The sequence below is a fragment of the Rhinoraja longicauda genome, chromosome 30 (genome assembly GCF_053455715.1).
Source record: "Rhinoraja longicauda isolate Sanriku21f chromosome 30, sRhiLon1.1, whole genome shotgun sequence".
In the NCBI taxonomy this organism is placed as follows: domain Eukaryota; kingdom Metazoa; phylum Chordata; class Chondrichthyes; order Rajiformes; family Arhynchobatidae; genus Rhinoraja; species Rhinoraja longicauda.
In genome coordinates this window covers 23240856-23259442 of record NC_135982.1, presented here as the reverse complement: position 1 = coordinate 23259442, position 18587 = coordinate 23240856, and the positions used below count along the sequence as shown (strand labels likewise).

The 18587-nt window shown below is 43.4% G+C and overlaps 1 protein-coding gene across 4 annotated transcripts in view; it reads left to right on the top strand.

Annotated features, from left to right (window-relative positions):
• The first annotated feature begins 3798 nt into the window (after nucleotides 1-3798).
• The window catches only part of LOC144608145 (paired box protein Pax-7), a 126273-nt gene continuing 111484 nt past the window's right edge, over nucleotides 3799-18587 (top strand). For 2 of the 4 annotated variants that reach the window (XM_078425559.1, XM_078425557.1), the window contains exons 1-4: nucleotides 3799-4331; nucleotides 5840-6075; nucleotides 7085-7214; nucleotides 8161-8289. In XM_078425559.1, coding sequence (XP_078281685.1) covers nucleotides 4247-4331; nucleotides 5840-6075; nucleotides 7085-7214; nucleotides 8161-8289 — 580 coding nt within the window. In that variant the 5' untranslated portion in view covers nucleotides 3799-4246. The remainder of the gene's footprint in view (nucleotides 4332-5839; nucleotides 6076-7084; nucleotides 7215-8160; nucleotides 8290-18587) is intronic. The other 2 variants (XM_078425558.1, XM_078425560.1) reach the window with 2 other exon arrangements.

Here is an 18587-nt window from a genome sequence, read left to right as displayed (position 1 = left end):
TGAGACAACTATACATTTGAGGCAACTATATATTGGAAACAATTTAGCTCAAACTAGAAATAGGTAACAAACATTTGTAAGTAATAACTACATTTCTGGAATGAGGTCAGCCCGTAAGACATAGTTGATTGCTGACTGATGTACAGTATTAACTATTATGTACTGCTGATGATAGTGTTTTTATATCTGGGTATAGGGAACAGATATGACTGGCTTTTTTCATTCATTCACAGGGTGTGAGCTCTGCTGAAGATGTTGGACATTTAAAACTAATATCGAACTATCGAAGGCAAACAGAGGCAGAGATGGCTGGATATTATGAACTAATATGGAATATGAGAAACGCTTAAAACTCAAAGATAGACACAAAGTGCTGGAGTAACTCAAAACTGGGAACAACGATAACTCGATCTTGGGGTCGGATGTATATATGTATATAGGAATAAATTATGAAAATGACAATGCTTGGGAGGGGTATAACAATTTTTGAGCATTTCTATGTGGTTATTGCAGACATGATATTAACTGGATATTTAGGACTGATGTCATTAGGATCAGATGTAGTTGGATACTTTTAATTGGTAACTCGATATTGGGAACTGTGATTATGCTCTCCAAATAATTTAATACTATAAGTAATATAATAATAAGACTATTTTGGTGTCCAAATAAATGAATACCATTTGGTAATTTAAATTATCATTTGGAGCAACATACTTAGTTATTGGTCAAATATAACTGAATATTTTGAACAAATAGTATTGTATATTGCAGTCTCGTAAAGTTAGAGCGATTGAACTAATTACACTGAAATAAATATCAGATCATTAGCGACTGACATAACTTCATACTGGGATGAGCAATACTGGGTATTTTTGAAAGAGAACTTCAGGACAGAGAGTCATATTATTTATAGCGTAATTTATATTCCCTTTTTATTCGCCCTCATCATCTGCCGCTTCAATTCGCCGCTTCTTTCTATGTATGAATATTGAAGATGAGGATAAAAGAGAAATCGGACCATGGTTCAGAAATGTGTGGATTTGGAAGTCTAGAAACAAGCGAAGGAAGAATACCGCCTTGGTCGATGCAAGACATGATCGCTCGCCCTCCGCCCTCCCGGGTCCAGGCTCTGCGCGACCTTTCAATTTGTTCGCAAACGTCCGACGGGATTCTGAGCATGTGGTTTCCTTCAGGACGGGGGCTGCGATGTGAAAAACGAGTTGAGAGCGCAGATGCTCGTAGAGTTGGGCGCAGAACAGGTTTACAGAACAGACACAAAATGCTGGAGTAACTCAGCGGAACAGGCATTCCTTCCTTCTCATTCCTTCTCTCGAGGGATGCTGCCTATCGCGCTGAGTTACTCCAGCGTTATCTTCGGTGTAAATCGGTATCTGCAGTTCCTTCCTACAGGTTTACAACATAGATTGAGATTAATATAAGGGGTATTTGTGTTGGTGTTAGGTTTGGGGGTGGGGATGTTAAATAAAGCGGGAGTTGGAGGTAGGAATAAAGTTAGTGCGAGAAGTCTTGTTGGCAAGGCTTATGGCTTGGGTATAACTGAGACCACATATCATTCCCCACACGGCGTCTAGTACACGGTACTGGCCATCAGCCCATCAGTCAGATGGTTGGAGTCTTCGAGTGAATATCGCACCGATTGGGCATCATGGAGCTGTATCCATTCATGGCTCAGATGTTGAGAATTGTTTTAATGCAGTTCGAAATCGATTGCACGGGCGCAAATATTCACACAGTTGTTAAAATAAAATAAAAAGAGAAGTGGTTTGGAATTAATTGTGTGCATTGAGGGGGTTTCACCTCCGGACCGGGTACCTGGCACACAGCGAGGCGTCTCTTTGTTCCCAATTTTCATTTAGGAAGTCATTTCTGGAGTAGACGCGTTGTTATTACTTGGCAAACGAATTATTAGCCGAGGTGAATGCGGATTAAATGAAGATTAAGGGAGGGTGTGTGAAGCAAAGCGCAACTTTTCGAAATTCTTCTTATTATAATTAACATCAGTGACATTTGGTGAAATAGCCATAACCGAACACATTTAATAAATGGATCATCGATTGGTTCCTGGTCCTAGTGATCAGTGTTGTATTACATTAGAACAATTAACATGCTCGGGAGATCAGGCATCGAGGGGAAATTAAATCAGAAACTTCTCTGAGTCATTTTGGAGATTCTCACAAGGCTCTGTGTGCGTGGAAAAGGTTCGCGTGTGCACAAGTTGTGCAAATGTTAATGCGTGTGCGTGTGGAGTCGGTGTGTGGGTGTGTGAAGTGTGTGTACAGTGTTTGTGTATACCGTATATTCAGTATAAGTGTATTTTTGGTTTTGTGAATGGGTGTGTGTGTGCGTATGTTTGGTTGTGTCTGTATATTTGGGTGTGAGTGGGTTGGTGCGAGTAGATATTTCGAAATATGTGTGTGCATGATTGTGGGTGTATTCGTGAGTAAAAGTGTGTATGGGTCCTACTCTATATTACAGATGTGCGTGTGTGCGCGGGTTTATAGCTGTTTTCGTTGGGTGTGTTTGGCTGTGTGGGAGGGAAGGTGGGAGTTGGTGTAAATGTTTAGGAGAATGTATGTGAGCGAGTTTGTGGGTCCATATGTTAGATTGGGTACGTGGGGAGCGTCTATGAGAGTTGATTGAGTGTTTGGTGTATGTGTGGGTTCGGGTGTCTCTGAACAGCTACTGTGTACTTTGTAATCATCTGTCTTGAGGAAGGGAAACATCATCGATTCTGAAGGGAAAAAATGAGGTTATTTTACAATCCATCAAAGAGATACAAGCATTGAAAACAAATACCTTCTGCAAGGATGCCTTCTTGTATGGGGGACAAGGCAGTGGAAATGCCCGACCCTTCGCCCTCCGGATCTGAGGAAAAACAGCTGATTCAAACAGAATGAAATGTCTTTTAGCTGTTCCCGTTTCCCCGGTCTAGGTGCAGAAATGTAGCAAATCGTTACCAACAGTAATTAAGAGCACAGGGCTGTTCAGGGCCGTAAGGGTCAGACTAATTTTGAAATGTGTTCGAAGAAAATTGTCACTGTAAAACTGAAATGACCTAAGGAGGATTGGACAGTTGTGGGGGTATTATTGGGAGATGGAAGGAAGGGCGAGTCAACTGATCCAGGCCCCTTATCATTACCATCAGTACAGGCACCTTCGCCCAACACTTCGGTGCGATAGTTCTGTGTAATCTCCCCGATATCTGCGGACATTGATGTTCGCTCAATCCCTGTCGTTGCCTTCATAGCAATAAGGAGAATTGGCGCTTAAAGAAGGATCACAGTCAGAGTGCTCGTACACACGTTTTTGTTCGCAGACAACACGTTAGGCCACGGCAGTCGCGGCTGGGCCTTTTACTTTTAAATCGACATTTTGTCCAGTGAAGTGCTGCGAGTTTAATAAAGTATTTGGGCTTTAAAGCGGCTCTCAAATATCCCACCATCCAGCTTAAAGTTTGGTTGGCGATGCTCTTTCTGACAGTGGGTCTCGTTAGTGAGAAGGCAGGGAGGGGGATTTCTGTCCCTTGCGGTATCTTTTAGCGCCGATTGCTGACTGGTGTTTAATTTGTTATTTTATATAATTTTGTTTTAGTAAAACATCTGTTTGATTGATAACGAGGCAGCGAGAGAGTTGTGATCGGCCCGGAGTCTCCCCCCGTCATTGGAGCATTCACTTGTCAGCAAGTCTTCTCTCTCCTCGTGAATAAAAGAATCCGCCCGAGCCTATCAGAGTCCCAACTCTCCTCCTCCTCCTCCACACTGCGCCGAACTTGGGCGCCTTAACATCTCACTGCTTCCTGGAGACTTTCAACAGTTGCAAAACTCTCTACAAAAGGGCATTAAAAAGGGGGGTGCGGGTTTGGAATTAACAGCCTGCAAGAAGCCCTGCTGGGAAAGGGAACTCCTGGCTCAGAAGCCCAACGGCTCCATCAGTTCCAACACCAACCCCCCCCCCCTCCTTCATCACACTTTCCTAAGAAACTTTTACTCCCCTGGAAGATCAGAGCGGTGCGAGGCTGGTCGGCGGAGTCAGAGCGGCGGACACAGGCTGATTACCAGCTCCAGTGATCAGAGAGGGAGCGCTACGTGCATCCCGGTCCACGCCACTTTGTGATTCGCTCGTTATTTTTTTTTGTTGCAAACCTTTCTTTCTGCCCACTCACTCTCTCCCTCCCTCCCTCCCCCCTCCACCCCGATACATTCGTTTCGATACCGATTCTAGAATGACGTCTCTCACCGGGACAGTACCGCGGATGATGCGTCCAAATCCAGGTCAGAATTACAGCAGGGCCGGATTCCCATTAGAAGGTAGGTCGACCGTGGATCTCAATGTTATGGCATAAATTAACGTGTAAAAGTTACTGGAGATATTTACAAACAGGGGAGGTAGAAACGTAGAACCCTGCTTTTGTTTAAACGCCTGTTGGTGGGTGATAATTGTAGGTAAATGTAAAAATTACAGGAAAGTGAGTTTATTTTGTGCTGCCCGCGCCTAATGTTTCTGTTGTGAAACACATGTGTCAACATAAGGCGTTGATATACCTTCAATTAATTGGCAGTGGACATTTATTGTTAATTCAGTTTTTTTTTTGTTATAAGTTTTCCGAGCACGTGCGGCCTAACACAGGGTCGCTGCAGGGTTTGGGGTTGAATTTATTTCCTTGCTTCCCTCGCTTTCCTACATTTCGTGATCAAGGAGACATTGGTGAAACGCCACCAACCACGCACGCCGAAAAACACACAAGCTTGGTGGATTTACTGAAGTGCAAGTGAAGTGAAGAATAGTCAGGAGAGGGATAAGGGGAATTACACCAATATTTGTACAACATGACTGGGAATAATGAGTGAAGCAAGTGTTTCAATGTCTAGTGCCTATCGAGTGCAGGAATCGGCCACTTGGAAATGTTTGAGAGGAATTGAGTCGTGCCCCAGATAACCACATGTGTTGGTCATCATTACTTTAAATTAGCAATGCCTGATTCAGATTAAGGAACAAAAAGCTCCAATCAGGCTGGTGCGGCGAAACGAGTTCCCGATCAGCTCCTGTGTATTTTTACTCGGTCTCGCCTTTTATCCATTAAATACAACTAACACACTTCATTTAATAAGCAAATCTTTCATGGAAAACGAATTTATTAAAGCCGCTTTCGTTAGCCCGGTTCAACCTATAACTGGAAAATAACATATTTCTATGGGGAGAGGTCACCCTGATTTGTAATGAGCGAATGTATTAAATTGGAATTATTCTCAGTTCTATAGCAAGGTTTTTAAATCCTTCAAGGCCGGATATCCTAAGTCCTGTTCAGAAAGTTGAGAGTTTAATTGCATTAGTCTGATTACAGTTCCAGCCTCCATCAGTGTAAAACTCCACTGGAGTTTGTGACGATTACAACTGAAGCTTAACTCCCAACTTTTCCCCTAATGACCCAGCTACATTACAATTTATTCTTGAATTTATTTGTTTAGCAAAAGAAGGAGACGGGGCATTTCTTTAACTTCACGTAACCGAGCCTGGAGATTCGCCAATACCACACACCTGTTTTAAAAGCTGCATCCATCCATTCTACATTTATCACGATCTTGTGGAGCAGATGGAGATTTCGGGAGAGTTTGGGGAAATAGGATCTCATAATTAAACTGCTCGGGTGAAATAAGACGTGGCTTCTGCCGCACTTCACTGTTGGGAAGTTATAAACCTCGGCGGTGTGTCGGCCCGGATATCTGTGTCCTTGCTGTTGTATAGGCCGGTGTCGCTGCTGGTTAAACGCTTAACTCTTGGTTTTCTCCTTTTCTTTTCTCTACCTCTCTATAAATAGTGTCGACGCCTCTGGGCCAGGGCAGAGTTAACCAGTTGGGCGGAGTGTTTATAAACGGCAGACCCTTACCGAATCATATTCGACACAAAATAGTGGAAATGGCCCACCACGGTATCCGGCCCTGTGTCATATCCAGACAGCTGCGAGTCTCTCACGGCTGCGTTTCCAAAATCTTGTGCCGCTACCAAGAGACTGGCTCTATCCGGCCCGGGGCGATCGGAGGCAGCAAGCCCAGGGTGAGTGGAGGAAATGGCGGGGGGCGAATTGGCTCTCTGACGGGTCCAATTTGTGGGCCACGAGAGCAAGAACTAAATGCAGTTTGGAGACGGATCTTCAATCCATTCCCAACCCCGCACACGTACAACTCCCCCCCCCCCCCCCCTAATCATGCACATGCTTTCTCATATTGACACTCTTCCCCCACACTCAACGCCCCGAGGGCTGGAGGCGGTTGTGTCTCTCAAAAGTAGGAGAAGAAAAAATAAGAAGCTGATTTAAAAAAACACAAATCTGGAAAACAAATAAATCTCCCGAAAACTTACCATCGCAGTAACTAACTGGTGCACCCTCTCCAATTAATGTTTACATGCTGGTGAACTGTAGTTACTCCCTTTAAACCACAGCAAGCATGGTGTAAGATTCGTGAGAATTAGACGTTCCTTTAAATTATTGTTGCGGTTTTATTCTTCCCCCTGAGCAGCGGATATTCTACCAAATCGGCAATTAACTTAAAACAGTGAGTTTCTCGGCTGCTGTCGTTTGTCAGACCGACATGGATAGTTTTTCCATTTCTCAGGAGGACACGGGGAGTTGCAGGGTCATTCGGAGTAAAACTGGGCAGTAACGGCGGTGAGATCAGAGTGGACTGAACTGGAACTCGACACTGAGTTTTAGTTCAAACCTGAAATTACGCTAGTACATAAATCACTAGGTCCGAAAGCACTGCAATCAATAGCATGTTTCACGTTTATTTTGAGGAAATTCGCACAGTTTTGAACAAGTGAAATTCAAGGCTGCGAAACACTCTCTCCAACTGCTCTCTCCCACAGTTAGATTAGCGAATCTCAAGAGAGAGAAGTAATGAATTGGTAGAAATGTGGGTGATATTTAAACTATATTTGTAAACAGTAAATGGACATGTAATGATTTAGTTGCTTGGCGATTCACATCAAATAAATTAAAAGTGTTTTTTTGTTTCTGTCTCTGTGTCTCCCTGTCTCCACGCCTCCTTTCCCCACCTTAAAGCAGGTAGCAACGCCTGATGTAGAGAAAAAGATCGAGGAATACAAGAGAGAAAACCCGGGGATGTTTAGCTGGGAGATCAGGGACAAGTTGCTGAAAGACGGGATATGCGACAGGAGCACCGTACCTTCAGGTACCTTCACCGTACCCACACTACCAGGGCGCTGTGTACTGAAGCACCTGTCACACAGTGAGGCTCCCATGCCTGACCTCGGCCCTCCATCTTAGAGGGAGAGATAGACATGCAGGAGAGAGCAGCAGCCAGACATGACTTAAGTTGCAACCCCGAGTTTGTTGGGCTTGGTGTAATTCACTTAAACTTCACAAAGACATCATCCCCGAAAATTCTCAGGCGCAATGTGATTTTTTTACTCAAGACATTCGGTTACATCTCTTTTAGCAGTTACTTGAACGTTTCAGACAAACTGTTTTGAAGTTACAGGTCGGTTTTATGAAGATCCCAAACGCCCCATGTTAGGTGTCTGTACACAGGACAGGGCGGGAAATGTTCCGTTTTTAGCATCTTGTCTGTTGATAAATTTCATTTTTGCAGCATTTCTTCGTGATCATTTTTCTTCCTTGTGGCTGGGGCAGAGTTGTTGGTTTTCCCGATCTCCCGCCATCCTAGGGTCATCTGTTGCTATTGAAATCAATGGCATATTGGAAATGGACAGGTTTGGGAATGGGAAGGGGTTATTACAGCTATGGGCAATTGACTTCCTCCCCACAACCGGACTTTTACCCCGAATAAACATAAATGTTTTTAGAATTGCCTTTTTTGTTGCTTTTTAAAGAAATTTATAACCAACATTTGGAAAAGCCATTATTGGTGAGAAAGATCGAATATACCAACAACTAATTTTTATGAAACATTTTAAATGTTATCAAATTACATAAAGACTTTAAAATCCCAAATTATTAAATTGTTGCCTTAAATGGCCAGGAGAGGAGTAAAGAATCGGCTTAGATTGAAGAGTTATTGAAGGTTTGCGGACCAGGGATCCACACTCCCGAAACACACCGCCGATTTTCAAAGGTTCATTCCACTTATTTATTTTTTTTCTTTTTATTTTTGAAAGTGAGTTCCATCAGTCGGGTGTTAAGAGCCAAGTTTGGAAAGAGAGATGATGACGAAGAAATGGAGAAGAAAGAGGAAGAAGGGGGCAGAAAGACTAAACATAGTATTGATGGAATCCTCGGGGAGAAAGGTAACATTGGCGCTTTGCTCGCTCGCTCACCCCGCTGGGCTACAGTTGGGGTTCATCTTGTGGAAACAGGGAGGCTGCGGGGCTGAGGTGTTGCCCAGGGGGTTCACTGCCCGGGTCTGATTTTATTGCATTTTACAAAACTTTGAGATTTTGAGGATTTAAATTTTGAATCTACATCTGGATGTAAATATTGGGTTTAAAAAAATAAAATAAGGTTATGCTCTGTACCTCGACCCAGTCAGTCTTCGGCGCTCGGGGTTTAGTTCAGGGGTATCTTCATTCGGATTATCTTCCCTGCCTGTTCATAGTTGACTCCCACACTCATGATGAATCTGGCATGGGATGCTTATACCACCTCACGTTTATTTGTGTGAACATATTTACATTCAATGTGTAGTACAAGCGGAAGATCGCGTGTTGCTCTCCCCTCTTTCAATCTCTCAGTAAAACTGTGAACTATTTTGTTACTTTGTCGGTCACTGGGTTTAGAATTTTTTTCTGGAGATGTGGGGGGAATAATCTGTCCAAAATGGACAGCACTCGTCCCACGAGGTGACTCGAGTGTAGAACGTGTTGGTTGGGGAAGTCAAAAAAAGGCCTCTGTGGCAGGGTGAGCCATCAATTATTCAGCCCTGACTCTGATGGAAAGGATCGTTGGTGCTTAAATTAATTTGTGTTGTGGGCTAGATGGTTCTCCAGGTTTCTTAAACGGTCCCTTGAAACCGCGGCTGACAGTTGCCCGCTTTGCCAATCAGTAACAATTAGGATGGAAGATCGGGGCGACCGGCTGATGAAAGGCCAAGAGATGGGACATTTACTCTGCTCTGATGAGCAAGGGACAGAAAGAGCGGGGGGGGGGGGGGGGGGGGGGGGGGTTGGGGTGGGAGGGGTGACAAAACAGACTGTCATTTTGTTAGGAAATAAACTGGAACGTTCATGCAATCAATGTGGAACAAACATGACCGGAAAGTTCCCAACTTGCACTTGTTTAGCAATGTTATTATTTCTTGGTCAAATCAGAATTAAATTGATTGTCACGATTTTTATGTTAATGATGTTCGCATATTCACCTACAGTTTCATGCATGCGGTTGTTTTCTTCTTAGTTAAATATCGTCTCCCTTGGAGTAAATGGCACTCCTCGGGTAGGGTTTTGATTCCGCTTCTGGATTTACATTATTTAACGTGTTACACACCAAGTTCCTATAAGTTAAATCAATCGATTTATTCTTTAGATGTTGACGAGTCCGCGCACTTATGCACCAATTCGAAATTATTCCTGTCGAGACTTTGTACAAAAAAAAACATTGCTCGCTCCTTTAATTCTTCGGGGCGCTCGGGAATATTTAAATCAACATTTGCCCTTTTTTAGAAAAAAAAGGACAAAAAACTGTCAAACGAGATGTTCAAACATTTCTACTGGGTTTGACAAAGGGGTTTCTGGAAGACGGACTCATTTCCAGACTTGGAGATGAACTTGGGCACAAAGACCAGTGAGTCCATTGAAAATGTTTTAAAAGCTGAAATACAAAAGGGAACAGAGGCGAAAAGAGAGAGGGAGAGAGAAAGAGAAAGACAGCAGCCTGTTCTGAGGCGGCAGAGTCCGACATTCTCATTCAAAAAATCTGCGAGAGGGGAAAAAAATATCAGGACAAAAGAGCGAGGGGGGAAATAATGGAGAAAGGGAATCGCATGAATAATGCAAATACTCCCCGCTGTTAAGAGTTTGGTAATAATATTGGGAAAGAATAACTGGGTGAAGGTACAAAACGATTTCAAAAAAACATTTAGAAACAGTCAATATTCATTTGGAAAGCAGATTCCGTGCAGTTTGTCCCCGTCTGTTGATGAATCCAACCGTTCAGTGTAACGTTTAAACATTTAAATCAATGTTTAAAATAAAACGCTTTACGAGATCGCAGTCAGATAAAAAGGAAAACGAGGAAGTACTTTTTTTTCGTTTAAAAAAAACCGTTCTGAGCTAGTGAGGTATTTAATTGTCTTACCAAGTTTTATGTAATCTTTTCTGGGATATTTCTTCAAAACAAATCAACTTGGTCTTTTTAAAATCGGAGTTGTTTTTCTGTTTTTCTGTCGGCAACCCTCTCTGCTAGCCTTCGACTCCTCAACAATATCTAAATATAAATTGCATTTTATTTGGTCAAATGTTGGAAAGCATTCCGAATGTTATAATTTTACGTGCGATTTTACTGAGTTTGTAAACAAATATAAACACCACGAAAATGACAATGTTTTATTTCCAGCAAAGAGAAGCGATGAAATATTTACCAATTATGTATTTAGAATTTATTGATGGTCTAGATTAATTTATCTTAATTTGCAAATCATTTATCGTTAAAAATAATCCGAGGCCGATTGAGGCAATTCAACTTTTAAATAAGTTTTCTTCCTCTGAAACGTACCTTCAAGTTTCAGCTTGGGTTCTGGGAGAAGGATAAATTTCAGGTGAATTTTATTTAACTTGTACATAAGTATCAGAGGCACTCGGTCAAACATGCGACTCTTGATGTTTAAATATGTGTTTTAAAATGTGGAAACATTTGAAAAAGAGAGCGCCGCGTGCTGTCGTTTTACAATCACCCTTCAAATAGGAACTCTATCTCCCGCTGGGTAACAGCGAAAAGACTGATTGTTTCTCCAAGAGGCCGGGGTGACGCGGTGGTGTTTATATTTGTAAATAAGTTTTAAGTGGCAGTGTTAAAATAACATCTACAAAACTTTTTGCCTTCTGGATTGTCTTATGGGGCGACTAATGTGATCTTTTAAACGGTGTACTTGCGTAATGTAAACTATTTGTGTCGTGAGATATTTTCGCTCATACTTATGGATTTAAAGAGAATTTTGTTTTTTGAACTGATGAAAAGGCGGGCGTCCGGTGACCTAAGTTGATGAACGGCCCCTGGACATTAATACCCGCGCAACATTCCGACCAACACCCCACCCCCACCCCTCCCTCCCTCCCCCAATCATCGATAACCATTGGTTCCAAACTGGGAGTATTGCTACTCACAACTTTTAAAAAAAAGAAATGACTTAATGGGCATATTTCCCTGTTACTCGGCCTTCAAAACTTGCCATACATAATACAAACTTGGCCGGGAAGTGTCAACGGATAGTCTTGTCTCTTTAAGCGATTTGTTTGGTATAATTATTTATATTTTTCAGAACGACAGGAAACCCAAACATATCTCAAGTTAATTTGTGTCTTTACTGCGGTAACTCGGGGCCGAGGCTTTAATGCCCTCACTCCTTTTCTAAGCAGAGATTTTTGCTGGATTGTTCTTTCTTTCTCATCTCTCTGACATTTAATAATGTTAAGGCTTATTAAAGAAAGTAATGAAAACGGCGCTGTGTGAATGAGGGGCTGTGTTCCCGATGAGTGTAATAGCTGCTAGCTATGGTTAGAAGTGTATTTAGCCCCAATCAGCCACTGTGGGGACTTTTAAGCACAACGTTATGTTGAAGGGTTTTAAGGCAGATTAAATTGAGCCCTTTTATTTCTCGCACTTTCATCTTTAAACGCTTCGCTCTCTGTAGCTCCAGGCACCAATTCGCCAGATTTCACTTCCCTTTTATAGTCCGAGAATTTTTATAAATGTATATATTATTTTTGGACATATTTAACATTTTGTCACATGCTCTTTCAACCTCGTGCTGAATCTAGCAATCGTGCAGTGCTGGAAATCAATGTCGATTTTTTTGGTAAAACTCTTGGTGATTTAAGAGAGCATATTGGAATGAAACTATGTATTGGAAAAATAAATAGTTGCAATCAAAATATTTGCGGGACAATGAATGGGAATTGGAGATAAGGTTCATCCACTGACACTGAGCTTCTGACCGCTTTCACCGAGGGCTGTTTGGTGGGAGTTATTTGTGTGTGAGTGTGTGTGTGGGGGGGGGGGGGGTGTATGAATGTGTGTGTTGGGGTGGGGGTAAACAGTTTTGTTCAACACCCCTCCCAAAAGTACAATTCCTGTAATTATCGACCCCAAAAGGGTCTTGAACAGGGACAGATTTTGCATACGGCAAAGAAGGCAGACAACGAATTAACCCTGAATTACCTTTATACAGTGAAATATCTCTAATATGTTTGCAATTTACGCGACACGGGGCAAGTAGAAACGACGGCGAGGCGGCACCATAGTGAATGCTTGGACATAATTGCAAAACGAAATATCGATTGATAATTGTGCAAGAAGAAACTGCAGATGCTGGTTTAAACCGAAGATAGACACAAAAAGCTGGAGTAACTCAGCTTCTCGAGACCCTTCTTCTCGAACTGAAACGTCACGCATTCCTTCTCTCCCGAGATGCTGCCTGTCCCGCTGAGTTATTCCAGCTTTTTGTGTCTATTATCGATTGATAAACTCGGGAGAACTACATTGGGTTGGGTTGAATAAAAATGATGAGCAAGTGGATTTTTAACGTAAACTGACTAAAAGTAGCTCGAAAAAAATGGCTTTGGAAAATATGCATAAAACGAATCAAGAATGGGTTAATCTGATAGTCTAATTAATGCGTAGTAACTGCAGAGATTGGCGTTTAGGCATTCCGATTGAGAATCAAGTTTCGAATCATTGGCTGAATGATTGCTTTTGGTGAGATTTGTTCATGTGTTCGCTGTGCAGCCGTGTGACCCGGAGAGAGGCTGTTGGAGGTTGAGATCATGCAAACATTTGGACAAGCCAGTTTACATTTGGCTGCGCATGGTGATACCGCGTGTCCGAGGCTGATTGTACTTCTGACGGGAAGGTATCATCTAATTTGGACCAGGAGAGATATGATTAAAATTCAGGAGACGCCCACTTAAATTATTTTTGGGGGGTGGTTTGTGGAAGCGGTTTTTGTTTTTGGCTTGCTGAGATCGGAGCGTCTATCCTGTAACCAAACCAACACTCTGTATGATAGGGAACACAGAGAGAGAGAGAGAGAGAGAGAGAGAGAGAGAGAGAGAGAGAGAGAGAGAGAGAGAGAGAGAGGCGCGGGGGTCACCTGGAAGTTGCGAATCTAATCAAACAGAAAGCAGGGAGGATTTCTGTGTTTGCAGAGGGGAATCAGCTGAAATAATAGAGGCCAGGAACAGATAGGGGAATGTCAAATTATCCGGGGCTGCAACTCATTGTAATGTGCATATTCAATTAAAGAAAGGGATATATCGGTCATTCGAATGACACTTGTCAGAGAAAGCGAAGACAAATAAGGCGCATCAGCGAGATAGCAATTACTAAAGCAAATACTAGCGCGGAATACTTTACTAGTCGGAGTTTAAATAAACAAACACCGCGAGTGGGCGACAGAGAAAACAAGCTTAAGACAGTAAACCCAAGTAATTCAAGTTCAACGAACTGGAAAACAAGAGGAGCGGTGGGGGGGGGGGGGGATTTGGGGAAAGAGGCGAGGTTTCTAGAGGAAACCCCGGAGAGCTGGGGAAAGGGGACTTGGGGAAACGAAGAAGCGAACGATTTCCTTTTTCGAGAGTTGGTGGTTCATAGAGAAACACATCATAGGAAAGCAACTCGAAACCAATAACACGATTTAAATCAGAATAATTGAAAGGAAGGGTGTAAAATGGTAGAAACGTGGAGTGAAAGGGACAGAGAAAGAAAAGGAAGGAGAATAATTTGCCAGTCTGAGTTAGGAAATTGAGTATGTTTTAATATTTTGCATGAGTTTAACTATCTACGATTCAAGTGTCAGAAGTGAGAAGGCAGAACGAAGAAAGAGGATGAGAGAATGCGATAGGGCTGCACTTCAAACGAAATCATCCCACACCAGGAAAGAGAGAGAGAGAGATTTAGCTCAAATATGGCAACGTTATTTAGATATTAATAACACATTTTCCAGAGGCATCAGCAGTCCATACATCTCTACTTTCTCCCAGCTATTTGGCTGCAGGAATTGAACGAGATACAAATGTTAGGCAGAGATAACACAATCAGCACAGCTCGGCCCCATAGCTGCTTCACTCCATTAAACCAGGATTAACCTCCCCCTTCCCATCTAGGCTTTCACTCTTACCCCTTCTATATTTCATTGCAATTTACAGGGAAGGGATTTTAAAGAACATATAGGAACCAGCACCTAAAGCTGAAAGGTCTTTGGGACGTAGCAAAACTCTAAATCCTCTCTCGAATTCATGGAATAATAACAGAAAGTGACCCGATATTTCAATCCGTCGGTGAAATTCCATCCATTACTGATTGTGAAAGTCCGAATTTAAGTTGAACAATTAAAAAATAGCTGTCCCTTGCCCAGAGTTCTCTGGCGTTAAAGGTGATGTGTATTTATTTAAAGATTAGCGGGAACAAAGTTGACATTGTACCTTTCGTATAATAGTGTGTAGTTAGTTAATCCCTCGTCACCGATCGATGCATCCTAAACTTTATCCCAAAGTGCAACGTGCTTGTAAATCAATTCATATCGACCTTTCGAATGGTCTAATTTAGGGTTGTGGTTTTGCCGTTAGTGGTGCACATGATAAGATGCAGGGCGTGGGTAGCACCAAACTCTATCCCAAGTTGGGCCCCTCAATGTTAGGAGTCGAAGATCAGATTCGTCCTCACTGTGGGACCTTTGTAATGTTTATACCGATTTGCCATTTCTGGTGCAAAGGACAATACTGAGGGACGGGGTCCATCTGGATGTTAACAGGACACTTGGAAGCCTCGCATCTAGACAGTTCAATACGATTCATAGATCGAATAACACATGTACCAACAGGTTGCTTTGGTACCAAATGCACCGCGTGAATGCATTACCAAACTGTGCCTCGCATTTATCCAGGAATTCCAAATCATATTTCAGGAACCGGCCATAACTGCAGCTTTCTAGTTTGTAGGTAGCAAATAGAATTTAGTCCAACCAGCCCAGGATTGACATGCGCCCAACCCAAAACACAAGCTCACTTCAGTCATAACAAACACGGAATGAGGGAAAACATCTAAACCCACCTTAGAAAGCCACCCGCCAGCCACTATTGTTGAGCATCAGGGGAGGCTGATTATGTTGTGTTTTGAGAAATATTTAATAAAAGTAGACGTGCCAACCCCGATTATGAGCGCTTTGTAAAGCTACACTTCAGGTCACAGCCCCGCTGCAGATTAGGTTTCGGAGTCCGCTTAGAGAATCGTGACAAAAAAAAGTAAAATTGGATGTCATCTCAGTACCAATTTATAAAGTCGTTTGTCATTCTGGTGGAAAAGCATATAATAAGCCTTTTGAGGGGGTTATTAATACACAATTATTTCCTAGTGCTTGGTTGACCTCTGAACTCCTGTTGGCAAGAAAGGGGACGGATTGTCGGGTCTGTTGTTTGAGGCAGGAAAGCCGAGGTAAGGAGAAGTAGGAGACCGAGTCAGGAAATTGAGAAGCTTATTTCCTTTGATCCTTTTCGCCTTTGCTTATCGGGAACATTTATGGTGACACTTTAACAAAGGGAGTTCATCATATTACAGTCTCACTGTGCTTTGGTGCGGGGCTCCTGATTTCAACTAATTAAGGAGAGTCTGCGCTGGGGACGGGCAGGATCTGAGCACACACATTACTTCCTGGGATGAATAGAGATCTCTGGCCATTTTTGTAGACGGAGAGATCACAGTGCGGATATTAAAAAGCCCATGTTAAAACGTGCGGGATAAATCCTGTCTCTCGTTATGTTCTACTTTATGGTATAAAAAAAACATTTCCCTACCGGGATACACAAATCTAAAGTTAATTTTAGGATATTGTTTGCAAGATGGTTGGTGGATCCAAACGGTATCCGCACCAGCCATTCAGTTCCTGCATTGGAAAGTCTGTTGGTCCAGGCGAATTTCTCGCCTGGAATTTGACTTCCTTCGCAGCAGATGTGCGTTATAGCGGGCGAGGGTTATCCCTGGTCGGCTCTTGGTTAAGGAACACAAGCCGACCGGAGGTTTCATCCGCAGTTCAGCGGACACCTGGGGATTTTGGCCGTACCTGCGCTCCCCACTCTCCATAGCCACTGGAGAGGTTAAGGCGTTCGGTTCAATCCGATTAGAACGTTGCAGAGATTTGACACCACGCAATCCGCTATTCGTCCAAACGTGAAGCCCAGAAAGCGTTAGACTGCCGCTGGGAATCACACACCCAGCACTGCCGAAATATAGAACATCCTTTTCCCATCGTCATTCTTCCCATCTCATGTGTCCTCCCTCACACCCCCACCGTGCTCCCTCCAAACCTACCCATGCTTCAGTGGTACTTCATGGTACCATTATGGTACCTCCAACCCATCTCTCAACTCATTACCGCAAACGACCCTCACTTCAATAGACAATAGGTGCAGGAGTAGGCCATTCAGCCCTTCGAGCCAGCACCGCCATTCAATGCGATCATGGCTGATCACTCTCAATCAGTACCCCGTTCCTGCCTTCTCCCCATACCCCCTCACTCCGCTATCCTTAAGAGCTCTATCCAGCTCTCTCTTGAAAGCATCCAACGAACTGGCCTCCACTGCCTTCTGAGGCAGAGAATTCCACACCTTCACCACTCTCTGACTGAAAAAGTTCTTCCTCATCTCCGTTCTAAATGGCCTACCCCTTATTCTTAAACTGTGGCCCCTTGTTCTGGACTCCCCCAACATTGGGAACATGTTTCCTGCCTCTAATGTGTCCAATCCCCTAATTATCTTATATGTTTCAATAAGATCCCCCCTCATCCTTCTATATTCCAGTGTATACAAGCCTAATTGCTCCAGCCTTTCAACATACGACAGTCCCGCCATTCCGGGAATTAACCTAGTGAACCTACGCTGCACGCCCTCAATAGCAACTCCCCACTCCCCAACCCCACCCTCAACTCCCTCCCTCAACCCCCACCTTCCTCTCTCCAAACCTACCACCACATCCCTTCACGCAACTACCTTCACCTCTCTCGTCAACCCACCCCTTGCTAACCCCACCCCTACCTTCTCTCCAATCCAATCTCACCTCTCCAATCCCCCCCAGCTCCCCCCCCCCCCCCAACCCATCCTCGCCTCCCTCCAACCCCACCCACACCTGCTCCCTTACCCCAATCCCAGCCTCCACTCAACTCACTGTTTCACTTTTTACTCGTTGGATGTCAGAGTCGCGTTCGACCGGCTTAACCTCATCACCTAACCTACGGTTAACATGCTGAGGTGTTAATCCTGGAACTAAATTAAGTACCCTGTCCGCAAGTGAAGTGTATTGTCGCTTCGGTGTGGAATAAATCTTCTTGTCCAATTAATGCTGTACGGTTATAAAATGCAGCCTGCACTATCAAACATTGCATGACGATGGGTTGGATGCGGAGCAAGGCTCTCTCTACTTTCAACACTACAAGGGCAAGTCAGACACACAATGAAACTTTTTCTCTGCACCATCCCGCCAAACATGCCAATGGTAGGGATAGGGATAAATAGTTAAATAAGCGGGTGAGGTGTAGAGAAAGGCCCCCTTTACTCCCTTGCGTTAAAGTACTTATGTTATTATGACCAGTCTGACAACCTCGGAGAAAACTTACCGCAAATTCTCTGAAATTGATCATTCGGACCGACTTTGGGGAACTTTTTGGTGCAATGGTCTGTCCGGTTAGAGTTTGACCATCTTGTTTAATATGAGGCAGGGATTAGTCATAACGCCAACACCGCATTTCTACATTCAAAGAAACAGTTGGAACAATGGGCGGTTGTGACATTTTTCAACAACAGAATTAAGAAAGGGACAGATACTGCCCGATATTAAATCTTGCAGCGATTTAGTAAATTGATAGCAAACGGAGGTTACATTGGTTAAATCTCTTGGTAAACTCTGTGTCAATTCCAAAGGATTAGTTCAGGGAAAAGGTCAGCTTAATGTGCTCGTATCAATTACAGGGACAGTTTGTCGCCAACATTTCGAAATAGGAGAGATGCCTGTGTGTGTTAGTGCTGTTTGAGTCAGTGTGTGTGAGTCAGGGACTGTGTGTCAGTGTGTGTGAGTCAAGACTGTGTGTGTCAGTGTGTGTGAGTCAAGACTGTGTGTGTCAGTGTGTGTGTGAGTCAGGGACTGTGTGTGTCAGTGTGTGTGTGTCAGTGTGTGTGTGAGTCAGGGACTGTGTGTGTCAGTGTGTGTGTGAGTCAGGGACTGTGTGTGTCAGTGTGTGTGAGTCAAGACTGTGTGTGTCAGTGTGTGTGTGTGTGAGTCAGGGACTGTGTGTTAGTGCTGTTTGGGTCAGTATGTGTGTGAGTCAGTGACTGTGTGTGTCAGTGTATGTGAGTCAGCGACTGTGTGTGTCAGTGTGTGTGAGTCAAGA